General features: G+C 54.7%; 7 protein-coding genes across 7 annotated transcripts; 5 read left to right on the forward strand and 2 right to left on the reverse strand.

Moving 5' to 3' along the window:
- Window positions 1–491: 491 nt before the first annotated feature.
- Window positions 492–2,899, forward strand: CPAR01_14623 (pre-mRNA-processing factor 39; the record flags this gene model as incomplete). The annotated part of the gene is made up of 5 exons (XM_060498873.1): window positions 492–563; window positions 647–862; window positions 952–1,055; window positions 1,461–2,666; window positions 2,725–2,899. 5 exons carry the CDS (start codon window positions 492–494, stop codon window positions 2,897–2,899), a joined length of 1,773 nt encoding a protein of 590 aa, XP_060342336.1.
- A 3,179-nt stretch (window positions 2,900–6,078) lies between these two features.
- Window positions 6,079–7,400, forward strand: CPAR01_14624 (peroxidase; the record flags this gene model as incomplete). Its single annotated transcript, XM_060498874.1, has 3 exons — window positions 6,079–6,577; window positions 6,696–7,069; window positions 7,182–7,400. The coding sequence occupies 3 exons, from the start codon at window positions 6,079–6,081 to the stop codon at window positions 7,398–7,400; spliced, it is 1,092 nt and encodes a 363-aa protein (XP_060342337.1).
- A 2,392-nt stretch (window positions 7,401–9,792) lies between these two features.
- Window positions 9,793–10,767, forward strand: CPAR01_14625 (ATP11 protein; the record flags this gene model as incomplete). Its single annotated transcript, XM_060498875.1, has 1 exon — window positions 9,793–10,767. The coding sequence occupies one exon, from the start codon at window positions 9,793–9,795 to the stop codon at window positions 10,765–10,767; it is 975 nt and encodes a 324-aa protein (XP_060342338.1).
- A 310-nt stretch (window positions 10,768–11,077) lies between these two features.
- CPAR01_14626 (peroxisomal biogenesis factor 6) lies at window positions 11,078–15,415 on the reverse strand (the record flags this gene model as incomplete). The annotated part of the gene is made up of 3 exons (XM_060498876.1): window positions 11,078–11,717; window positions 11,791–15,172; window positions 15,235–15,415. The coding sequence occupies 3 exons, from the start codon at window positions 15,413–15,415 to the stop codon at window positions 11,078–11,080; spliced, it is 4,203 nt and encodes a 1,400-aa protein (XP_060342339.1).
- A 2,103-nt stretch (window positions 15,416–17,518) lies between these two features.
- On the forward strand, window positions 17,519–17,824 carry CPAR01_14627 (uncharacterized protein; the record flags this gene model as incomplete). Its single annotated transcript, XM_060498877.1, has 1 exon — window positions 17,519–17,824. The coding sequence occupies one exon, from the start codon at window positions 17,519–17,521 to the stop codon at window positions 17,822–17,824; it is 306 nt and encodes a 101-aa protein (XP_060342340.1).
- A 198-nt stretch (window positions 17,825–18,022) lies between these two features.
- Window positions 18,023–20,236, forward strand: CPAR01_14628 (sterol esterase; the record flags this gene model as incomplete). Its single annotated transcript, XM_060498878.1, has 1 exon — window positions 18,023–20,236. One exon carries the CDS (start codon window positions 18,023–18,025, stop codon window positions 20,234–20,236), a length of 2,214 nt encoding a protein of 737 aa, XP_060342341.1.
- Window positions 20,237–20,701: 465 nt separating this feature from the next.
- Window positions 20,702–22,407, reverse strand: CPAR01_14629 (uncharacterized protein; the record flags this gene model as incomplete). The annotated part of the gene is made up of 2 exons (XM_060498879.1): window positions 20,702–22,063; window positions 22,147–22,407. The coding sequence occupies 2 exons, from the start codon at window positions 22,405–22,407 to the stop codon at window positions 20,702–20,704; spliced, it is 1,623 nt and encodes a 540-aa protein (XP_060342342.1).
- Window positions 22,408–25,175: the final 2,768 nt, after the last annotated feature.

Here is a 25,175-nt window from a genome sequence, read left to right on the forward strand (position 1 = left end):
GAGCTGATGGAAGCGGCTCAGTTGTGGACTGCCGACCGCCTGATCTCTTCAGGCTGTTGGCCGATCTGATTCGCTTCCGCGCGTCACTGATAAAGCACGGAGAGCAAGGGTTCACCTGTCAAGGTACATTACTTCTGGGTGCCATGGCGCCAAAAAGACAAGTCCCTCCGGTCTCCAAGGCCATTTACCCTGCCTCAGCCCCATTTCCCCCAATTGCATGCAGAGATACTTGCCTGCCTGCGGGCAATCCGTACCTTTAATGCCCGTTCATAAAATTTCCAGCCCCCCTTCCATCCGCGACCTCGAAGCTCGACCCGGTCACCCACGATTGCAACGGCCACCAAACAGCCTCGAGATCCGCGGCGCCCTCACTCCACCATCTACAATCCCTTCCTGCTCCCTGCTGCAGCCCTTCGCAGTCCCGCGCCTCGCCGACTTTTTCCTGGAAACTCAGTCATTCCGCCGTTCGTTATCTGAAATCTCCGCCCGTCATGTCTGATTACGACCACTTTGGGAGCTCCGAGGAGGAGAGCGCCGAGATCAAGAAGCTCCAGGCCGATGTGGTACGTGAACTGCGACACCAACTATGTCGCACCTGATATCAAAATCAATTGAAAAAGATGCTAATCTGAATACGCGCCCACAGGAAGTTGATCCCGATAACTTCGAAACTTGGGAGAAGCTGGTTCGCGCCTGCGAGGGTCTGGAGGGCGGCCTGAACCGCAACTCCAGCCCCCAGGCCCTTGCCACTCTTCGAGATGCCTACGATCGCTTCCTCCTCAAATTCCCTCTGCTCTTTGGCTACTGGAAGAAGTACGCGGACCTCGAGTTCAACATTGCTGGACCCGAGTCAGCAGAGATGGTTAGTCGGTTTCGTGTCGCATCGCGTCGCATCGCATCGCATTGCATCCCTTGGCTCCCGGCCGCGACTGACGTTGCGCTTCTCTCTAGGTCTACGAGCGAGGATGCGCCAGCATCACCAATTCTGTCGACTTGTGGACCGACTACTGCTCCTTCAAAATGGAGACCACACACGTCCCACACCTCGTCAGAGAGTAAGTAGTTGATGGCCGGCTTTCCTTCCCCCTTAACATCACCATCACCACAGCATGCCTCACCGGCCGCTCGGCGCATCGATCGAGCCATACATGGACTCCATCCATTTGCCTTTCAAGTATCCGTCGGTGAGAAATGCCAACAGCAGCCCCATTGTTGGGATGCCCTCTCACGCTAGTAGTTACCAGGCTCTGCTGATTTCCACTTGACGATGACTGATCCGTTGTCCGCTCCACGTCGCATTCACACCACCACCACCACATCGCTCTCATTGGAATGCCTTACTTTGGGCTTGGATTCGCTAGTTGATTTCACTTGATACCCCTCCTGTATAGCACGCCTCCCATACCCCTCTTCATCCCCTGTCCCTGCGCCCTTGGCTGTGTACTGACCATTCGCTCCAGGCTCTTTGAACGCGGCGCCACCTGTGTCGGCCTTGACTTCCTCGCACATCCGTTCTGGGATAAGTACATAGAGTACGAGGAGCGACAGGAGGCCCAAGACAAAATCTTCGCCATCCTGTCTCGAGTCATCCACATTCCGATGCACCAGTATGCTCGTTACTTTGAACGATTCCGCCAGCTCTCCCACAGCCGCCCCGTCACCGAGCTGGTTCCGGCTGAGACGCTGCAGAGATTCCAGGCCGAGGTGGAGGCTGAGAGTGCCCAGTATGCCGGTGCGCAGCGAACGGAGCTCGAGGTTGAACGCGACGTGCGCACCAAGATTGACGCCATGTACTATGAGTACTTTACCCAGACGCAGTCCGAGACCAACAAGCGATGGACCTACGAATCCGAAATGAAGCGCCCTTACTTCCATGTTACCGAGCTTGAGAGCTCGCAGCTCACCAACTGGCGCAAGTACCTTGATTTTGAAGAGTCCGAGGGGAACACTACCCGCATCGTCTTTCTTTATGAGCGATGCTTGGTGACATGCGCCTTCTACGACGAATTCTGGTTCCGCTACGCCCGCTGGATGTCTGCACAAGAGGGCAAGGAGGAAGAGGTCAGAATCATCTACCAGAGAGCCGCCACTATGTTTGTACCCATCAGTCGGCCCGGCATCAGGCTGCAGTTTGCCTACTTTGAGGAAAGCTGTGGACGTATCGACATAGCTCGCGACATTCATGAGTCCATCCTCATGAAGTTGCCCGACTGTATTGAGGCCATCACCTCATGGGCTCACCTCCAGCGTCGACAGAGCGGGCTGGACGCCGCGGTTGAGGTTTTCAAGGCGCAGATCGATTCGCCTCAAGTGGATATCTTTACCAAGGCAGCTCTGGTGACCGAGTGGGCCTTGTTCTTATGGAGGGTCAAGGGCTCAGTGGAAGAAGCTCGCAACGTCTTCCTCAAGAACGTACAGTGGTACGCCGACAGCCGTGTCTTTTGGGACAAGTGGCTCGAGTTCGAGCTTCAGCAGGCGACAAGCACGGAGCTGGAGGATCAGCACGGCGACCGCATCAAGCAGATCTTTGACGAACTCCGGAGCAAGAGCCGTTTGTCCGCCTCGACAAAGAAAGAGCTGTATCAGATTTACCTATCATACTTACAGCAGCGGGGCGGTAAGGACGCGATGAAGCAGTTCCTTGCCATTGACCGGGAGATCTTTGGGTATGTGAAGCCTTGTACCATTGCCTCAATCGAGTCGGATGCTAACAAAATCTGATAGGCCGGGCTCGATCTCACTGCTGGCCAAGGACGAGGTTGGCGGAAAAGAGAACGGAGCTGCTGTGCCTGAGTTGGACGAGGTAACAAGATACCGAGCCGAAGCCAGGTATCTGAGATACTACGAGCTCCAGGGCGAACCAGACCTCGAGGGACAGGCCACAGCGCCATTCAACTAGGCGGACATGAAACCATGCATCGTGGTGTTGCTTCAACGTACAGGAGTTCCCTGTCCCTTGGGTATTTTTACCACTCAATTTTCTTGTACTATATGAGTCGATCTGACGACAGATGATGTGCGGATGGCCGGCTGCGGGGAAATTGTATTGTATCCAGTGTTATGAAGGTGGTCTACATAGAGACCGGCGACGGCCCAAACGGATAGACCATGACTGTCGGGGGGAGAGAGGGGGTTCGCTGAAGGCGCCAAGCAGGTCGATGTTGTAGCTCTTGAGCACTACGAAACGCATCATCACAGCAGAAATAATAGCTCATCAAATGAACATTGTTAAGGAATGCAGCGTCCTTGTTTTCGTGGCTTATACGAGCGCCGTTGACCAGCGACGGAGGGGTCCCGGTATACACGCACTAAGCCATAATGATGCCGGTGGCCGGCAGCAGGTACCGGTAAGTTGCCGGCGTTTAGCTACGGTTAGCACCGCCGATGGAAACCGGTGGTCGCCGAAGTTCCATAACTAAAAATGGTAGGGGTACGGAACGTCGCCGGCCTCCAAGGTTCGGATAGAACGCACACCTCGGGCTGTATAAGGATTGTCAAAAGCAATGGCTGGATGCATGTAATGTCACTGGTGAATGCATATGAAAGACGCGTTGACGTACGCATAAGAATCGCAGTTTTGAAGCCCGGGTCTGTCCCGTGTCGCCGGCATCGGGCAAAAAGCATAAGTTAGAGAAACAGAGAATCCCTAGATAATGCAGGTGAAGAAGGGGCTAATTACCAAGCACGAACAGGGGTATGCGAATTGAGTTGGCACTTTACACAGTACCTTAGTGACTAGTGAGTCTGCACAAGGAAGTTTTTGCCCATTTTAGATGGTGTTGTAATGAAGGGGCTAAGGAAAGGGTTCAGATTTTCCGCCCTATCAGGGACGGAGCTGGGCTACGTTTCCCGAGGAAACGGTTCTGGGATGGAGAGCACCGTTTTTTTGTTTTGTTTTTTGCAACGGCGCCGTTGAGGAAAGAAAAAAGGGGACCAAAGGGGTCATGGAGGGAAAGTGGCTAATGAGCCCCGGGACACATGCACCCCAAGTGTTGTACAATTTCCTCGAATTCAATGGTTTTGGTTGAAGAGAGATAGTAAAGCAAGTGCCTCACTGGATGGTATTGTGAGTTCGGGTAGGAATCCGTATGATGGCGTGAGGTTGGAGAGGGAGCATCCGAACCCGTGGGAAGTGGAGGGTGGGGATGGTACCGGAGGAGGTAGCCGGTGGGATTATGGCGACAACGGTATGCTTCTTGTCGTCATAAAAGGGTCCTTTCAATTCCTTAAAGCTTGACAGTAAGCAAAACGCCGAACAACCGAGAGCGAGAGAGCGAGCATTGCGCGCCGTGATGATGCGGTGCAACCCAGTTCAGTCCGCGTGTTGTAAGCCCGGGATGAAGGTTTACGGCAGTACAATAAGGCGGTCGTTGTTCCCGACTGAGCACGAGCAAATCCCGAGAAACAACGTTGGTGAGGCGAGGAATAGCTGCTGACGAGTCAGCGTTGTTGTGAAGTCACAAAGCACGTTGCCCATGTTTCGAGTCGTAGAAAAATGGGTGTAAAAGTACACTGATAGCGTTCATGAGAATTTGTTCGGTAGTGTAGGTAGCTTATCTCGGGGCGACTCTCAGGTCCGCTGGGGATGCGTGCCTATGTCGTCTTTTCCCTCCCCGGCTCCCCGAGCGGCGAGCCCAATTTTATGATCTTACCATGCGTCGCCGTCCTGGACCTGGGGCCGTTTTGGGCCCTTGGGGTGAGGTGGGCTTGGCTTTCTGAGTCAACGGATGCGATGGGGAAACTGGGTACGGCGGGCAATTAATTACAAATACTGCAAGATGAAAGGACAGACGTGCGTGGTACAGTCAGCGGGGAACGTTCGGTCTGCTAGCCGAGGGATAACTGTCGTTATTTTGGGAGGCGAGACATATCAACGAGGTTACCTACGACATGAAGTGAAGACATTGATACTTCGTGTTTGGATTTTTGTTCAATGCTTATGAAATCATCCCTCGGAGATGCTCGGTTAGGGAGTTCAGCCGATTACGTATCGGGAGTCAGAACGACATAGTAAGGTAAGGTAAGACTGAAGCAAAATAAGGACGGAAATGGTTTAGAAGCCATGTGGCATGTGTCAGCGTAGACTGATATCATCCCGTGCGGCGTACCTTAGCTCAAAAGCCCGTGTCATTTTGCAAGATACGGCGGGCGGTATCCGGGACCGGTACGTTTCGAAAAGTCGATATCGGGCTCTGTTTTGCTAGCGCAGCAACCACCACGCGCACATCTTCCACCGTTTTACGTTTTACTGCCCGTAACCTACATGTGCCCGTAAGAAAAGCGAAGAAAAATAAATGCCACAAATACGGACGGACACCAAACAGCCGCAAAAGCGGGCTTCACCGCGAACGAAGGCCTAGCAAACGTAAATGGGAGCAGAAGACTTTGAACACAAGCCTAGCAAACTTGGAATATCCACATGGCGAGGCGGTCCCACCGTCCGTCCACGTCCATCGACCCTTGCAAGCAGACCCCCGACGCAAGCCCATGGAAGAAAAAGATGGATACCCGTAACACCCCAGTCGACGCTGGAGCTCCTGCTTCTGACCACTCAGAAGTTCCCAATTTCTCATTTCACAGGTTCACGGTTGCCAAAGGTCCCCCCTCCCTCGGTTCTTGACCCCCCCTTCCCGATGGGCAATGGACCGTGGAAACTGACTCTACCTCTTGTTAGTGTCAAAGGCAGGCTGGTGCCGGTGCAGGGTACATTGGTATTTCTCAAACGCCCCCGGGGCAACGAACATTCGAGATTTATATTCAAAGGGCCGCGCCGCCAGTCTCCCCTTCCACTTCGTTTCCCCCCCCTCCTTCGAAAGCCTCCTTCCCTTCTTCCATTTACTTCAATCGTGTTGTTGATTCTATCTGGAACTCCATAACCACCTCATCAAAGCTTCCACCAAGGTTAGTACTCTTCAGACTCCCGTCAGAGCTCTCCTACACAGTTCCCTTTGCCGTCGAGCTTCTGCCCTGCCGCTTATCTCAAACCGAGATTACCCGATATGCCTGTGTCTCTCAGCAGACACACACCGCACACTCCCACAAGAAACAACCCCCAATCTGACGTTTGAACTCGCGCAGATGGCCGCTTCCACAAGACAGTTCGCCCGCGCGGCGCTGAGAACCTCCACCAGAACCTCCTTCGCCGCTGCCGCCCCCCGCCAGGCCTTCCGCCAGCAGGGCCGCCGCCTCTACTCCTCCGAGCCCGCCAGCAAGTCCGGCAGCTCCACCTGGATCTGGCTCTCCGGCCTGGCCGTCGCCGGCGCCGGCGGCGCCTACCTCTTCACCAAGGAGGGCGGCGTCTCCGCCGGCTCCGTCCCCAAGGTCGTCAACCCCACAAAGGCCGACTACGAGAAGGTGTACAAGGTCATTGCCGACCGCCTCGAGGAGAAGGACGACTACGACGACGGCAGCTACGGCCCCGTTCTCGTCCGTCTCGCGTGGCACGCCAGCGGTACCTTTGACAAGGAGACTGGTACTGGCGGCAGCAACGGTGCTACCATGCGCTTCGCCCCCGAGTCTGACCACGGCGCCAACGCTGGCCTGAAGGCTGCCCGTGACTTCCTTCAGCCCGTCAAGGGTAAGTGAAACCTCTCCCTCCAAATGAGTCGCAGTTCGAAAGACGATCTGGAAGCGAAGCGCAACGCCTTCTGCATAGGATGCCAATGGAACGAACACTCGCTAACGTTCTCTCGTAGAGCAATTCCCCTGGATCACTTACTCCGACCTCTGGATCCTCGGCGGCGTCGCCGCCATCCAGGAGATGCAGGGCCCTATAATCCCCTACCGCCCCGGTCGCAAGGATGGCGAGGCTGCCGCCTGCACCCCTGATGGCCGTCTCCCCGACGCCTCCCAGCGCGAGAAGCACCTCCGTGACATCTTCTACCGCATGGGCTTCAACGACCAGGAGATTGTCGCCCTCTCCGGCGCCCACGCCCTCGGCCGCTGCCACGTTGACCGCTCCGGCTTCGACGGCCCTTGGACTTTCTCCCCTACCGTCCTGACCAACGACTACTACAAGCTTCTCCTGAACGAGAAGTGGCAGTGGAAGAAGTGGGATGGCCCCGCTCAGGTAAGCCAACTCTCCCCCCCTTCTTTACCATCTTGGCGCTCTCGCCGACTTGGCGGGGAATGGAAACCATAACAAGGAGAGACGAATGTGCTAACAATTTTGACCCGCGCAGTACGAGGACAAGAGCACCAAGTCCCTGATGATGCTTCCCGCCGACTACGCCTTGATCCAGGACAAGGCTTTCAAGAAGCAGGTCGAGGTGTACGCCAAGGACAACGAGGCCTTCTTCAAGGACTTCTCCAACGTCATTGTCAAGCTGTTTGAGCTCGGTGTTCCCTTTGCCCAGGGCGCCGAGGAGCGCTGGACCTTCAAGCCCACTTGGCAGGACTAAAAGCAGTCACTTAATCATGTTTTGAGTGACTGACTGAAGGGAAGGGTGAAAACAAAACAATAGAGCAAAGAAGAGAGACAAAGAGACGAAGAGGAGAGACTTAGACTTGGGAGATGAGAAAGAGAGAGATATCCACGCGGAATCGGCGTACCGAGAGATAGAGAGGAGGAAAGAGTCTGTTCGAGAGAAAGTGGTGGCCACTTGACGCCCCCCTTCTCCTCGAACTTGGTTTTCGAGCGACTGACCAACTTACCTGTAGTCCACTCCTGGACTTGTTTTCATATTTTCGTTGTTTTTTGTCCATAGTTCCTGTACAACATCAACATGAACCTTTGAAAGACTAAAAACACACTTGATACTGACGAACTGTCATCAAATAGCGCGCACGAACAGAAGGTGATATGTAGTCAGAATAGAGATGAGATGAGATGAGAGGGGGCAAGGGAACGAACTGCCGGATGTCGGATCGTCCTTACACTAAAGGAGAATGGAAAACCCCCCTGGCCTGGTTTTTCCCCTCTCCCCGCGCATTTTGACAAGCGTCACCACGTCGAAACCGACCCCGGATGGACGGGATGGACGGGAGCCATACTCGTTTGCGCGTCATGCATGGCTGCGCGTGTGTGGTCTAGAACGAGCAGGTAACAGGTGTTCGGTCGGGGTTGGACCAATCCTGGTAGGTGACTTGGTCCATCATCACCACCACTCCAACCGGACGCCATTTGCATCTTAGCGGCCTTGCTACCCCGGATTAAGGGGGGAGGGAAAGCATGGGGTAAGTAACGGCGCTTTCCCCCGCATTTTGTGTCCCATGCATGCATCCTCGTTTCTATGCAGCTTCATGTTTCGGGGTTGGAATGGTAGGCACTTTCGGATGACGGTCCTTATTTCGTGATTAAGGTTCAGCTCTTTTAGTGCTTGAACGAGTCTTGAACGAGGAGAATCGTCTCATTCATCGCTCGTCTGGGAGCGATGCTGATGTCGAGTCTGCACTGAAGATAGCCCGCGACGGCGAGTGCGCTTCTCCTATGTGAGATTGCCGTGTATGGACCCCGGTCCATTATTGCAGAAGGGAGGCGAAGCTCGAAACCTGCCTGGAGACGCAAACATCCCGAGGTAGGTAGGCTGATGTGCTCCAGGTCCTGGAAAGTTACTCCGAATCGTCGTTTGGCAAGTCCCGTACACTTAACATCCCAACTCTGTGGAGGTACTCACTCAACCCGTTGAACTAGATTGGCAAGTATGGGCTCGTTTCCGACAGGCGCCTGTCATTTTCGTATACGTTCTTGTATCTACCAATTAGGTGTTAGCCCTTTTGATTCTTTCTGGTGTCGCCGGCAGTGGGAGGCATCGATGTCTGCGTAGGTATCTTATGGTGTGTAATTCTGCAACGAAGAACCAGGTAGCTTGTGGGAGCCGGATTGATGATTTTACTTTAAACATCAACAGAACAATTTGGTTTCACGGTATTCCCAGTGAGACCATGAGAATCGAGGCGGGGTGAAACTTGGGATAGGCATGAACGAGCCTGACGCTCCATGGTCAACGTTGTGCTGTTGCAAAGATGAACAGCATTAACAGGCCGCGCGTGACGCTCTTCGCCCTAGCTTCCGTTGGGCTTTCTCAAGCCAAGTGTCGCGAAGGATTTTTCCATTAGGCTGGGGATCTTAGTGGTCCTGAGCATTAGATGGAGCGGGAAGGGGTGATAGCTGCTGTGATGGTTTGAGATGGAACGAAAACTGTTTCTGTCGGGAGACGGACCAGCGCGGATGACTGGAAAGTATTGGGAAAAGTATTGTGTAAGTGTCCTCGTAACTTGGATCTGAGGTGCGAAGCCAGCCGAGCCCACACCTCTCGTAACACCGAAGAGATTCGGGGTGGGAAGAGACGGGGATGGATACAAGATGGAGAACATAATGTAACCACGCGGCGGTTTACTCAGGGCGAATTACTCAAGGTGCATGCGCGAGAGACCAAATCGAAACAGAAGGAGGCTGATCTCACTTTTACACACCATGCTAAAACCATTCGATAAAGAAATCATTGTCTTCTCAATCACCAAGAGCTCTGTACTTCATTCAGAGTTCCCGCCCGGCGCAGCTAAAATGCCGACCACGGGCTAGCTGCGCCGAAAGTCGGCCCCACCATCCGGGGACCCACAAGAGCTCTGCAATCGAAGACGCTGCATCTTCAAGTGACATCCACCCCAGTAAAAATTATTGCCATCCGGTCCTCAATCGACATCACCACCATCATATCAACATCACTCCTCACCCAAACCACCCACGGCCCTTGATCACCGTACACATACGAATCGCATACGGACCCTCTCGAGGGCTACAGACCCAATTGCGACGTCCGCGCCCCTACGCACAACATACACACACAAACGATGGCCTCCTGTCGGATCCCAGCCCTACGGCACCTGGTCACCACCTCCCAACGCGCCTTCCGCGCCTCAAACCAACGCCGCTGGGCCCAGGTCCACGACGCCCGCTTCCTCGCCACGACCCAACAACCTCGCGCCGTCGTCGAAAAATACCGCGCCAAGCTCGAGAAGAAGGCCCAGCAGGAGGGCGTCTCCAACATTGACGAGCTCAAGGCCGCCTACGCCGACAAGATCCAGGAGCAGAAGAAGAAGGACGCCCTCTCCGTGCCGGGCCTCGAACACCTCCTCAACGACGAGCCCGCGCCCGCGGCGATACCGACGACGGCTACTACAACAACGAGCGAGACGGGAGAAGCCCAGACACAGACAAAAGACAAGGCCCCGATTCCCGGATCCTCCTCGGGCAACGGCGTCAAACCCCTCGACGAGATTCTCGACCTCCCCAAGGCGCGCGAGCTGCCGGACAAGGAACTCACAGCCATCTGGCGCCTCCGCCACGCCTCGGACCCGTCCTCGCTCTGCGCCGTGATCCCGGCAGCGACCTACGCGCAGATGGAATCCCTCGCCCGCCAGAACCCGCAATTCATCCTCCCCGTCCCGCACGAGTCCCAGGGCGCCGAGATCCACTTCTTGCAATGGGTCTTTGACGCCGCCTCGCGCACCGCGACAGTCATGTTCACGCAGCTCGCCGAGTTCAAGGCGCGCGGCGAGTTCGCCCAGCCGCACACGACCATCACGCACCACACCGACCTCGCGGCCGACAGGGGCCTCGTGCTGATGCAGGGCAAGTGCCTCGAGGACCGCGGGGTCAAGACGGCGCACGCGCAGTGGCTCGTGCTGTGTCTGCAGCGGTTCTATGGCGAGGCGGAGGGCAAGGAGAGGGCCGAGGAGAGGAGAAAGCTGTTGGAGTGGTTCCGGTTGGGGGATGAGCGGTTTAGTGTCGAGAAGCTCATGGAGGAGGCGGAGCGCATCAGCTAAAGTCCCGAGGCGTTTGCTCTTGCACAGTGAAGAGGGGTGTGCCTGAAATGCCCTCGTGTAGGAGAGGAGGATGGATCGAGCCCATGAAGAGAGGAAAGAAGCTCCTGTACAAATGTTCCAGCATGATCATGTAAATTACAGAAATATATACCATATGCTGTGTATACCGCATCATTACTCCAATTTCCGCAATGATTCTCCCCATTGGAAACAAAGTACCCCTTACAAATATTCCAAGTATACATTTCAAAGATGCTGTGTCGGTATCTCGACAGCCTTTGATTTGTTTTCTGCTCTCTTTCCTCAAAACTTAGTACAATCCCTCATCATCACTAGCCGTTCCATCCTGAAATGTAGCAACGGCCTTGCCCTTGCCCTTTCCCTTGCCATTCGTAACAGTGCCATCATCTTCGGACCCGTACTCATCATCATCACTATCTAGCGCCAAGGCCTTCCCTTTCCCCTTGGACGACGCGGCCGCAGTCGCCTTCCCCTTCCCCTTAGAACTAGCCCTCGAAACAATCGAGGACGCAGAAACAGCCCTGTTGCCCCCAGCCGACGAGACAGCAGCAGGAGCGGGCCGTTGCTGTGGCTGCTGCTGCTTTTCCGGCGACCCCTCGAAGCTAGCCCTCACACTCTCGTAATGCGCCAGCTCGCCGGCACTGACACTCGGCACGAGCTCGTTATGCGCATTCATAAAGTCCTCCTCGGTGACCATCACGGCAATGTCCTCGGGCGTTGCGTGGTGATCAAAAAAGTAGGCCGTCGAGATGGGTCCCTGCGGCCTCTCAGCGTTAATCTCGCGGATCTTTGCGTCAACAGCCGCGGCTTGCCGCGTGACCGCCTTGAGCATCGCGTCACTGCACAATGCGTAAAAGTCGGCCCCCGTGTAGGTGAAGGGCAGGCGGTCCGCGACGGCTTGCAGAGACACTGCTGGGTGGAGGGTGAATCTAGCGGGAAAGTGTCAGTATACAACATACGCAAGATGGGTATCTTCGTGGAGGAAGGGGTGGGTGATCTTACTTTCGGGTGAGAGCCTCGAGGATCGTACGCTGCTTGTCATGAGTATCTGACACGCCGAGATAGAGCATCTTGTCGAAACGTCCCGGACGGAGAAGAGCGGCGTCGAGCAGATCAGGTCTGTTCGTGGCGCCAATGACGAAGACGCCGCCACTGGTATCGTCGCCTCCCGACATGCCGTCCAATTCGGCGAGGAGTTGGGAAACGATGCGGTCCATTACACCACCACTGTCTCCCTGGTTTCCACGCTTTGGCGCCACCGAATCCAACTCGTCGAAAAAGACAACGCAAGGGCGGGCATCTCTGGCACGTTGGAACACACGTCTGACGTTGGCTTCCGACTCACCAATGTACATGTTGAGCAGCTCGGGACCCTTGACACTGAAGAAGTTCAAGCTGTACTCCGTTGCAATAGCCTTCGCCAACAGGGTCTTTCCGGCACCGGGAGGTCCATAGAACAGGATACCCGACCTCTTCTTCATGCCCTTGGCGAAGAGTTCGGGCCTCTCGAGGGGCAGCTGAATGGTTTCCGTCACTGCGTCCTTGACATTGGTCAGACCACCGACGTCGTCCCATGTGACGTTCGGAATCTTGGGCGCGCCGATGGCGCCTGCAAAGTTCTTTCGCGCGGCTTCGACCGCAACTTCAAAGTCGCTCTTGGTGACGCAACGTGCCATCGGCCCGCCAGCAACCTGAAGGTCTCGAACCGTCACGGTCTGGCCCCCAGTTTCTGTTTTTGAAGAAATTTGCTCCAGTCTCAGCCGCTGTGCGATCAGTGCCCGGTCAACCACGTCTACAAGGTCACCTGCCACCAGCGCTGCGGTCTTCAAGGCGATGCCATTGAGGTCGACCTCAGGGTCCAGGTTGATGCCCCGGTCTTCGATGATGGCTCTCAAGATACCTTCACGCTCAGCTTCGTCAGGGGCTCCCATCTCGAGTTCGTGACTAAATAGTCCGCGAACTCCATCCGGCACCTTGTCGACGTCACTGGTTGTTGCAATCAAGACCCTTGTGTCCTGAAGAATCTCCTTCATCGTTGAAACCAAACGCTCAGCCGTCAGAGCCTCAACATGCCGGATCAGCAAGGCTGTGGTTTCTGGGCCGCAGCTCATTGCTCTCTCAGCTCTGGTTCGCAGGAGACCCTCTGTCTTTACGTCACTGCCGCTAGTCCCAGCTTCACTGAGAATATCATAGGCGTCGATCGAGTACGTGTGCAGGCCAATGTCTGAACAAGCGTCCGATGCGATAGCCGCTTTTCCAATGTTGCGGTGAGTGGCAGTTACCAGGATCGCAACAGGTGGCATCTTCAGATGAACAGCCCTGGGACTGGTAGCTGCTGCAAGCAATTCCCGCAGACGCCGCCGGAGAGGTGAAATGTAACGCTGATCTTGTTCGGGAAACGTCAGTGATGAAGCACTTGGCGCTTTTGACGGCAATCTCTTCACACCCAGGTAGTATGGCCAGGTGTTGGACTTGGTTGCGGGGAGGCGATGCGTGGCGAATCCAGAGCCGTGCATCGCGACAGACGAGCTGTCGATGCAAGCGACCCCTCCCCACAACTCCTCGGACTGGTCGTTGTCGGCATCGGACTTTGCGAACTGAATATGCCCAACCTTGAACCATGCTACTTGATCGTACCTCGACGATCCTTCTTTCGACAAGGCCATCACGTCGTCAACTTCCGATCCATTGCTTCCGCTGGGCTGCTCTTGAAGAGCTTTACCCAACTGTGTGTCGATCGGTACGGCGATGAGATCGCCAGTCCGTACAAGTCGAATCTTCTGGGCAAAGTAACGCTTAAGACCACCCAGAACCGCCGACTGGTAAGCTCGTTCCGCGGTCACGGGAGAGCGAACATGCTGTATCGTGATATCGCGTGCATAGGGAGGGCGCGATGCGCTGGTAAATTTCGGAAGAGTGCCCTTTCCTTGGTACGTTCCTCGTTTGATGGGTGCTAGTCTGAGATATGAGGGCTCGTCGAGGTTTGCCAACAAGATTGGAGAAATGTATGCTGCCGGACTACTGGGTTTCTGAAGCTGAGACTCGAAGAACGACAGCCTACGTTCGCCGTGCTTTGCGCTTGGTATGCGCGTTACTGGACGCTGAGTGTATCCCTCTGGCAGACCGTACACTCTTACAGGCCTCCAATTAGACTCGACAGGCTCGAGTGATGTGAAGCTGCCTAGGCCAAACGCACCGAAACCGTTCGTGGGGGGTTCTTCAGCAGCCTCGACACGGACCCAGTCCCCTGAGAAGCAGCCGATCTTGGACAAAGAAGATATGTCTACGAATATTCTAGCTTCGTCATCGTCCTCCGGCGCCGGTTTGGGATGAAGAAGGTCCACGGGAATGGTACGAATCAGCCCCTGAGCCTTGAAAAGTCGACCTCGGGGCCGGTCTGGACGCGCCGTAGTCGCAGTGAAGTTGGAAAACACAGAGGCGGGGGTGGCAATTCCATTAGTCTTTCGCCCTCTCCCAAGGGTCATCGGAGTCCCTGGCTGCATTGTGGACACGCCACTTGCCGCGGTGGTAGGCAGCGTTGGAGCCTGCAGAGAGATCATGTCGTCCATGGAATCATCGGAGAGGTCGTCATCTTGATCGATGCCGGAGAGTTCCGATTCCTCTGTCTCGGTCACGGAGTCTACCTCCGTGTTCGCAGCGTCGGTCTTGTACCGGTCTTCGGCAGCCGAGTAGAACTGGTCGTTGGCCGTATCATCCTCCTCATCCTCGGGAACGCCGTTCAGGCTTCGGTTCGGGGGGATGGAAGGAGCGACTTGGCCGCGCTTCGTATGTACTCGTCCTCGCATCAAGATGATCTTGGTGCTCTCGGACAAGATACCCTGGCTGACAGGCTCGCAGAGCATAATCTTGCCCGGGTTTGGGGGGATATGGGTGACCGGGTGCGGTGGGAGCGGCAAAGGGAAGAGGTCGCCAGAGTGCAAGACCTTCAGGCTCCCCAATGCGACACGCAAGGCCGAGATCAGGCGGCCTTCGGGAGCATCGGAGTCTGTGGGACCTTTGCCATTCCCATTGCTCGGGTGATCGCGATAAAAGGTGCCTTCGCCCTGCTCCAAGCGCCTCGTCAACTCGCTCTCCAGGCTCACATATACAGTATCAAGCGAGAGGGTGACTACGTCGAGTATTTGGATTTCGATACCGCTGCGGCTGTTGCTCGAGAGTTTCGATGGCGCGACTTGTTGGAGTATTGTGGCGAAGCTCTGCAGTGACAAGGACGAGGGCGAGAACTGGACAGTCGAGGGCTTCAGAGCCGACGATTTGACGACAGGCACTACGGTCCAGGCGGTTTCGGTCGCGGTAGGGCTCGGTTCCCAAGGAGCGATAGCAACATGGTGTACGTCTTCGGAACCATCTTCGTGAGAGAGTTCTGCGCATCGATAGGGTCAGCAGTTGTACATGCGAGATTGGTTGCAATGGGCGCATCCTTACCGTCGCGGAGGTGGGGGAAGAGGTCTGCGAACAGGTCCTCGGATATAATGCCCACGTCTCCCCTTACATTGTGGTCGTCGAGGATCAGCCTGGCTGATATGGCTGGCTTGTCTTGCCTACGTCTTCGTGCTCTCCTGTTTCTTCTCGCCTGGGACGGCGGCGCGAGTTCCGAGGTCGTCATCCTGCTATGTGTACGGCGATGGGTGTAGAGCAATTCAGATGCACATCGCAGAGGGGGGGATAGGAAGTTATGAAAGTCGGTAGAGAACCAAAAGGAGAGATGGCCACAGACAAGTACACAGTCAATTGATGTCGGGGGTATCAGCAGGAGTAGGTATGTGAGGCCATATCGTGATCTCCGTGTTGACAAGCTACGGTTAAGCTATCCAATGGTCCCTGGACTGGGTTATAGTCGGGGCCCGCCCATCCCCAGCTTCGGCTTGGGGAAGTCTGCCTCGGCATTGGCGTGTTGCCAGCTGCAGCCGGCTCACCTCCAACGGCTCCAACCTCCTGGGGTCTCCGCTGAGGGCAGCACAGGCCTCTCGAGTCAAAAAACCCGTGTGGGGGGGGGGGGGGGTGTGTTGTCTGACTAAGCACATGGTATTAGGAGTCGACCCCGAACAACCTCCGATTCCATGTCCGATAACGCTTCTACAACATACGGAACAGTCCCCAGATGTTCTATACAAAGACCTGACGGCGAAAAGTTACGGCATCCGAATTCTGTGCTGAGAATCGCATGGCCTATGGACTGTCAGCCTACTCTAGCAAAAGGCAAAGTTGCGAGAACCCAGCTGAGACTTAGTACATGCTGGCGCCGAAAGATACCTAGTAGGTAGCACAAGGAAATTCAGCCAGCGAGAGAGAGTATGCTACTGTCTACCGTACTAGACAAGCATACAAGCAGGCATCAACGGCACGGAGGATCCCACACTGTCATTCAGTAAGCAGCTGTATCGTGCATTACTTGATTCGCGGCTTGAATCCGCATACCATGACGACGAAAACCCCATCTTCGGGAAGCAAGGTACCCAGACGGCCCGCCCTGACCCAGTCGATGGAGACAACAGCGGCTCCAAAGATCAAAATACTCCGTCCAAAACATACACAGCGTCACAGCCTCACCTTGATAGAAACACAGTCAGGGTTTGCAAGGCCAGGCGGCAACCTCCGAACCTACTGTAATTTTCTTGACACCCTTTATGACGAGAGAAATCCGCTTGTCAGCTTCCTAAAGATCCCAGGGTGCTTTTGTCGATATATCTTGCCACACGAACTTAATGTACAGCCATATACACAATAGAAAATACGATACGAGAATGGACTTGGGCGGGTACAAGACATCGACTGTGCTATTGCGGTCATCGTTGGCTGAGGCAGGCTCCCCTGGGATATGCCATGGGGCTCTAGCCATCACCAGTACTCGCACTCGTACTTCAGATGCTCAGTGTGATTAAGATTTGTCCATGATCGGATGTCATGAGGAAAGTTCATGGCAGGCGCGCGGAACTCGAAAGGTTACGACGATACCTTGTGTGAGGGAAGGCGATTGGTAGACTACCTAGTCGCAAGTTTTCGACCCAACTCATTTGCTCATTTCCAGTGAATCAGTAGCACAGATAGAATTGTTCAAGATCGGGTTCATCAGGCTTGATTGATGCTGCGAGGGTCCGCAGACATCAATGATGCTCGTTTCGTAAGAAAAAAACGAGACAGGATCGTCACATGCTTTTTCGTCCAAGTAATTTCACAGCGTCTGGAGACTGGCACCCAATCATGGCACGGCCTTGAGCAAATGCTCCGAACAACACACACAGCAATGACGCAAGCGGGGCTCCTCCCTGTCTAAGCCGCAGACCAGACTGCAGTTACACTCTCTCCCGTCTCTCTCTCACTCTTCCTTCCCGTGCGTTCGGCTGGCTCGACGCTTCCGAGACCTCGAGGCTCAGCCGGCAGCGGCTGGCCGGCGCCTCATTTCTCGCTCTTCCGTCGTCTCTTGTTGTTGTTTTCTGCTGCAGCCAAAGGAAATGACAGGGAAGGAAGGCCTGAGAGAGGCGCCAAAAAGAGTTTCAAATGGCAGCGGCTGGGCCTCGTGGACTCCAGGTTACTGCTTCCGTCACCCGTGCTTGGGATTCGAGGCGCAACTTCGTAAGGCATGGCCAATGTCACCCTGGAGCATGAGAGTGAGCGCGATGGAATTCGATCTGGACCAACATCGACGTCAATCACACCACGATTCTTGCGGTGAGACCGACTGGTCAACAATCGAGAGCAATACTTTTTGATGGCTGCTACTTGCAAATTGCCCCTTATCTTTGTTGGTCTCCAATATCCCCTTAGTTCGCCTCTCTCTCCCTTTTCATCCACCCGCCAACCCGTTCGTGCCGTTTTAGCTGCTTTCCAATTACCTGGCGAGGACATTACTTTGAATATCCCTACCCGTACATCCCCAATTTACTTTCACACCCCCAACGCCTCCCACCCTTCTACGTCCCGGATCTACACTTTTGCTTCCCTGCCTTGGACAATCCTCGACACCATCTCCGTGATGCCTGTTCATGCCATCAGTGGCTGTAAAAACCACCATTGACAAGCAGAACTCTACCTCAATCAATATCTTACCAACTTCATCTCATATCCTTATTCAGTCGCGCAAAGAAAGCGACCGCACTCTTCCTTTCCGCGCTCGAATCCCTCCAGAAACGAAATTGTATAGTTCTCACGTTCGTTGCCGATCATCCCTTTCCCTGCGCGACCGTCGCATACAATTTTGTAACCCCCAAACGTCATGGGCAACTTTTCCGAGTCCCCGGAGCGCGGCCGAGAACGGCTACACGACAATGGCATCGCACACGCTGCTATCGAGTTCGCCCACCAAGCCGAGAAATTGTCACTGCAAAAAAGCGAGAGTAACAACAACGATTCCGAGGTTGCGGTCGAAGCTCGCTTCGTAACACCTCAAGATCCCGTCATAGTCACATCGGACGGCAAGAGACTACCGGGTGTACCACTTCAAGAGGCACACAAGTTGAACATTCTCAAGGAAGAACTTCAAGACGGTTCAGCTGTGGCCAAGATCAAGGAGGGAAATGACACGGACGGAAAGGTCACAAATGCCGGTGTGCTATCAGAGAAACGAGAGAGGATTGTCTCTCTACCGACCGATGCAAATGGGAAATCCATGCAGAAATCAGGTGAAGCACCTCTTCGTCGCCAAACACCTCCCTCACATACCAACCCATTGTTTCCGCCTCTACCTCTCTACGGGCCTCCGTCAATGTTTCGTAATTTTCAATGCTTGATATTCCGTGTTTCAGCATTCTTCCTCAGTTTGGCCTTTCTCGGGGTCATTGTGCTTGGTGCGCTCTTCACCAGCATCCCACCGCTGTGCAAGAGGATCTTATATCGCCTGACACTGCAAAATCCCGATAAGAAGAGGCCCTTCCACGAAGAGGAGGCACGCAGAGCCAAGAGTCGCAAGGAGGAGAACAAAAAATGGAAGCGCAACAAGACCAGCGATAGGCTGGGTAAAGTGAACGAAGCTGCTGATGAGTTCGTTCCGACTGAAGGGGGACCAGACCCGATCGTCTGCGACGTGGGCTATTACGCTCGCCGTGTTGGCCTGGATGTTGAGGAAATCGAGGTGCAGACCGAGGACGGCTTCCTCATTGACCTCTGGCACGTATACGACCCCAAGGAATACACAAGAATGAGCGAAGACGATAGGTCCGACAGAGGACCCGACATCTTCCAGTCTTCCAAGAAAAAGCTCAAGGATCCTAGTCAGAAGCGCAAGTTCCCTGTTCTACTCATCCACGGTCTCCTACAAAGTTCCGGCGCATATTGCACAAACGACGAAAGTTCGCTCGCGTTCTACCTGTGCAAGTCTGGCTACGACGTCTGGCTGGGCAATAACCGATGCGGCTTCAAGCCAAAGCACACCTCGCTCAAGTACACCGATCCAAGGATGTGGTGCTGGAACATCCGACAGATGGGCGTCTTTGATCTGCCGGCGCTCACATCGCGCGTGCTCTACGAGACCGGCTTCGAAAAGATCGGGTTGATCTGCCACTCACAGGGCACTACCCAGACGCTGGTCGCACTCGCCAAGGAGCAACGGCCAGACCTAGGCGAAAAGTTGACCGTCTTCTGCGCGCTCGCGCCGGCCGCCTACGCCGGTCCCTTGATTGGCAAGATGTACTTCAAATTCATGAGGATCATCACTCCGGGCATGTTCAGGTTGATGTTTGGCATCCACGCCTTCATCCCCTTCATGATGCAGATGCACCAGCTGCTTCACCCAAAGGTCTACGGCTGGCTCGGGTACAAAGTCTTTTCTTTCCTCTTTGACTGGACGGACACGAGGTGGGATCGCGGTCTCAAGGATCGCATGTTCCAATTCGCACCCGTCTACGTCAGCGCGGAGTCGATGCGCTGGTGGCTGGGCAGAGAATGCTTCGCGCGACACAAGTGCATCCTCTCAACAAAAGAAGACGTCCGCGCCGAGGAGAAGGAGGATAATATCAACGGTCAGGATGCCACCAACACCAACGGCAATAGCCACACGCTCCGAGCCGACGATGCGGACGGCGTCATGTCGCAACGGACCGTAGACGACCACGTCCGCAGACCGAAGGGATCCACAGCTTGGTACAACGAGCAAGTGCCCCCGTTTGCGCTCTGGGTTGCGGGCAATGACGACCTCGTGGACGGAAAGAAGCTCCTCCGCCGCTTCGAACGCGGGCGCGAGCCGCACGTCAACGTCGTGCACAGCAAGGTCATACCAGAGTACGAGCACCTCGACGTCATTTGGGCCATGGACGCGCCGGAACAGGTGTTTAAGGAGGTGCGCGAGGTGCTGTGGAAGACGTGCGACGTCAGGGACGCGTGTCGGGTGCCGGTGGCGTGTGAGGAGGTTGAGCAGTGGATACGGCCACCGCCGAGGAAGCTCGCTAACGGAGCCGTGGAGGAGAGCCAATCTAGCAGTGACGAGACCGAATAGAGGTCGGACTCGTACGGGAAGCGACAGTGATTTCTATCAAGCCATGCCGGATCTGTTTTGTGGGATACACTCTTGACTTATAGATACACAAGCTTTGGCTTTCTTTGGAGCGGCGGGTATCGCGAAGGAGTAAACGGTGTTGGCGCATTGGAATACATCACTTGGGAATAGGGATATCAGACGTATAACCAATGAGTAATGGTAATGAAATGAGCTCTGATTACGCAGGATATGGCACCACTGCCAGTGATTTGGAGGCCTGAACACATAGATCATGACACCAAACATCAATGCAAGCCTTGGAACAAAAGCACATGTGCGGCGGATTCGACGAGGAGATCTAGCATACCGTCTGAGATGAGAGCTATAGGTTTTCCCCTCAAAAACATCAAACGACCCGCTTCATCTGCAAACATCATCCAACATCATTCCATCCCCTGAGCCCCTACTACTCTTGCACAATGACTATGCGTCTCCCACAGGCTTCCCATCGTTCTGCGGCACTGCCGCTTTAGGTCTGGAAGCTATTTCTGCCTCCTTCGCCTTCGAACCCCCAGCATCCTCCTTCTTCGCCTCAGTGGCCTTGAGCTTCGTCTCGGTTTCACTTTTTTCTTCGTCTTCTTCACTGTCCTCGCTACTGTCGTCGCTATCGTCTTCTTCGTCGTCGTCGTCCTCCTCCTCCTCCTCCTCGTCATCTTCTGCAGGCGGCGCTGCCTTGACTTCCTTCGCAGGGGCCGAGGTCTTCTCTGTCGCGGCAGCCTCCTTCGGCGCAGCTGTCTTCTCCGCCACGTCGGGCTTGGTAGTGTCCTCGGCTTCCTCCTTTTCCGGTTCCTCCTTGATAGCCTCGGCCTTCTCGACCTCGGCAATCCTCTTCTTCTCTTCCTCTTTCTCTTTCTTCAACTCTTCCTCTTTCTTCGACGCTTCCTCCTTCTCTGACTCCTCCTTGATGACCTGGGCCTTCTCGACCTCTGCAATTTTCTTCTTATCCGACTCTTCCTCGTCGGAGTTCTCCTGGCTGGGCTCTTCCTTGATGGCTTCGGCCTTCTCGACTGCGGCAATCTCTTCCTGCGATGCAGAAGCCACCTCGGCGCCCATGTGGACCGTCACGGGCTTATCGACGTCGGAGGGCTTCCACCGGGCTGTTGTCGGCGACTGGAGTGTCTCGCGCAGAGCGTCTGCATTGGTTGCCGTGTTAGCAGTGATACCCCAAGAGCCCGTAGTCGGCGATTGAAGACCGAGGGGCTTGGCGCTCTGGGCCGACGAATCACTGCCAGTGCTTGCTACGGAGGGCTTTCGGGGCGTTTCCGGGGTTGCGGTCGTAGGTTCGGCAGCGGCTTTGGCTTCGGCGTTCTTTTCGGGCTCAGCGGCGGTCGTTGTTGCCGCGGATGCAGCCGCAGCTTCGTCCTCGGCCCTTTTATCTGCGGCTGCCTGTACCTTTTCGCGCAGCGATTTCAGCCGGATTTCCTTAGCCCTCTTGGCTGCCTCGTCGGCGATGGACTGGTGGGACGCGGTAGTAGCACTCTCGACAGGTGACTTTGGCGTATTGGCTGGCTTGTCTTTGGCAGGCGCTGGGGCGCTTGATGTGTCGTCCTTGGGCAAGGGAGGCGCCGGCGGTGGCGCAGGAGCGGATGAGGAAGACTCAGATGAGGAGGCAGCGGCAGCGGCTTTCGCTGCCAACGTGCCCTTTGGTACCTTTTTGATGATTTTCTTCTTGACGATTTCCTTGGGCTTGTTGTTGATATCGGGGATGGTGAATTCGTCGTAGTAGATCTTGACATGCTGCTTGAGCTCGCCATATTCGTTCCATTCTTCGATCTCGACGATGTCCTGGTAGAAATCATGGTGTCAGAAGATGGTTTCTCCTCGGCAAGCCCAAGGTGCCTAGCACCGAGTGAAGGGGTGAGTCTTACACCGAGGACGAGGCCTTCTTGTATGAGGGCTGGGAGCTTCCTGGGTCGACCCGAGGCGTCTTTGCCGGCACGGCGGCCCCAAAGCATGCGGGCCTTGTCATCGGTGGAGAGATCGATGGCTTTGAAGGGGACGCGGTTGGCGCGCAGGATGGTCTCGAGACGGGACGTGGCGGTCACGATGTGCATATTCCCAGCGGTCAAGGAAGTGAAGATCCACAGGGCCGGATCGGTAGAGAAGGTGGTTGCAGTCAACTGCGCCATGATGCTGGATTCGGTATGATTCGAGGCGGGTAGATTCGATGGGATGCAGGGAAGAGCTCCTAAGCGTGAGGAGGGGAGGAAAGGGACAGCTACTGGGAAGCTAAAAGGGGTCAGATTCGATCAGTATGAGCTTAGGAAATATCGAGATGTAGATGGCAAGAATGGCGGCACAAGACAAGGCAATATGCATGGTGGGGAGCCTTGCATTACGTACCTTGTGACTGATTGTTCTTTGGGGTTCTCGATGACATGTAGCTAGCTGCGTTCCAGTGAGACGATGCAGTGCTGCATGATACGCCGGTAGCGGTTCAGCGGCTGCTGGTGGGGGTTCCACGCAGATGAAACTCGAAGGGTCGTGGCTGGTGACGGTTAGTGCTCACCTCTATGTACAGCGGCTTGTGGCTCTGCCTTCAAGCAGAGAACCTAAGTTAGCTTACCTAAGGCACGCGGGGGCGGGGTCAGATACGTATCTTAACTCCGTACATACAGATATCCGTAGATTACAGTGCAGCGGTGTTGACCTAAGGTATAAGGTACTTTATGCTGGCTGTCTCTCAACTCTGAGGTACGCCGTGAGGTTGATGATCAAAGGAAGGTATTCAGGCTCATAGTGTCTTTCCCTCTTGCCTGACTGGACGCTTGACAACGCAGCTGCGCCTGATGAGTCGAAAGAATGGAAAGCGGCCAGAGTGAGGTGGCTTCCCAAATGAGCTGGCAAGACAAAGCTGCAAGATGAGGTGTTCAAAAGTGGAAAGCGTCACGCGGTAAGCGCCGTCCACTCCACCAACTTGGCTTTCTTCCTACCTATGCTATCGAATATTCGTCACCAGGACTTTAGCGCCATCACTTTACAACTCTTGAACAGTTTCCTCTACGCATGTCCCACATGCATTTTCGGCTTGACAACTCCAGGCAGCATCACTGCTGCAACACTTTTCCAACATGACTACGATGCCAAGTACTTTACCACTGCGACTTCATCCTTTTTTACATAGAAGAACCTCAAACCCCAAGACTTCTTGATCTCAATAACGACGGAAAGAAAGAAAAAAGTCAAGATGACTGGCTGTTGACGTCCGTCCTTCTTGTCACATATCAGACATACCTCTTGTTTCCACCAGATCCTACTGGCACCATATGATATGACAGCCATCAGCAAGCTACCACATGGGAAACAGCGCGATCCCGAAGTGCTTCGAGCGCTAAAGGCAACGTCAAATTGAGCATGACAACAAATATAGAATTCAGACGATTTGCCGGCGATTGAATAGACGAAATGGCGAACTCAATGTGACACCGTTCAAATGGCCTATGCGCAGTCACTAACACGCCGACTTTGCCGTACAATAGGTTGACGAAGTCATTCACACTTCATTGCAAACACCCCCAACAGGGCGCCCAAACAACCGCGGCAAGGGCTTCCTTGCAGTGAGCCGACTCCTCAATCAAACACTTCACGAGAGGCCATTGCCGTTGTTGCATTCAACGTGGAGGCAGAATACACAATCGCATGGTCTGACGACAAGGCCTAGAAGCGACAAGCAAATGTTTCAAAGTCCCATGCCAGCTTCGAAAAGCCGTCCTAGACACCTGACGCTCTGATGCTAAACTTTCCATCATTTGTCCCAAATGTTCACCCTTCTACGGGGTCACGACATACTCGCATAATCAACTCTGGGTCAGGCTGCTGTGAAGATACTCTGTGGCGATCGCTGTCAGAGTCCGTATTCAGAGGGGCATTCTACATCATCATCATCATCTTCTTCTTCGCAGACCTTCACAAAACCCACTTGTTGGCACCTTGGCCTCATCTCGCAAAAAGAGAAGCTATCCACGACACCTACGCTTCTGAACCTGGTTAAGCTAGCTGGATAAGGAATTTTCTGAGCCCTTGCTTCGAAAAGACTGGCACCCTCCAAAGCGTTGCACATCCATGATCCCCCCCTCTGAGCGGGAAATGGCGGTGGAGCCCCATGATTGAGATCATTTCTCGCGACGATTCGCAAGTGCTGCGACAGGGAAGCACTCTGGAAACAGCTTATGGTTACTCAAGACGACGTCACCGGATTGGCTGGGCGAGGGTCAATCTGACCGATGTTTCTCTCTTATAACCTCAGGCTCTGGGTCACACCAAACCGCGCAATGACCGTCCAAAGAATGGAGAGAGACCTGAATCTCAATCGGCCGAGCGATAACAACGGCACGATACACGTCGTCATTGCAGACGGAGACACTTTTGATGGTGTGCCTGTGGTCAAATGCTGAAAACCACGCCAGCATCTGTGCAAATACTGTGCTTCTCCCTGCAGTCGCACGATCCCAAAATAAACCGGTCGAGCGGCTCAGGACGGGCTAGATCTTTCGTCGACTCCTCCAGGCTAGCAGGTTTTCCATCGGTCAACGGATAACAAACGGCGTTGGCGCCATGGCGGGAGCGCAGAGCAATGGCTTGATTCCCGAGGGTGGTGGCGGCACCCAAGCGGTTGTTTATGGCGTCGAGCAACAGCTCTGAGTCCTAACACAAAATATAACATCATCTACTCCGTACGGTGTGGGGGAATGGAAAAGACGTGATGACGATGAAAATCCTTGGTCTCGCTGGGCAATGATTGGCAAGCGCATTTCCCACGTCGCCCACGTTCCGACGGAGAGGGATCCAACACCCGGTCGCCTCGTGCAGCAAGCCAGCGAAAGGAAGAGAAACATGGCAACCAAACAACGCAGCATCGACCAGGTCTTGGCGTCAATGATGACCTGGAGATTCTGTG

This window comes from Colletotrichum paranaense (genome assembly GCF_030867605.1).
Source record: "Colletotrichum paranaense strain IMI 384185 chromosome Unknown Scaffold_16.1, whole genome shotgun sequence".
NCBI lineage: Eukaryota > Fungi > Ascomycota > Sordariomycetes > Glomerellales > Glomerellaceae > Colletotrichum > Colletotrichum paranaense.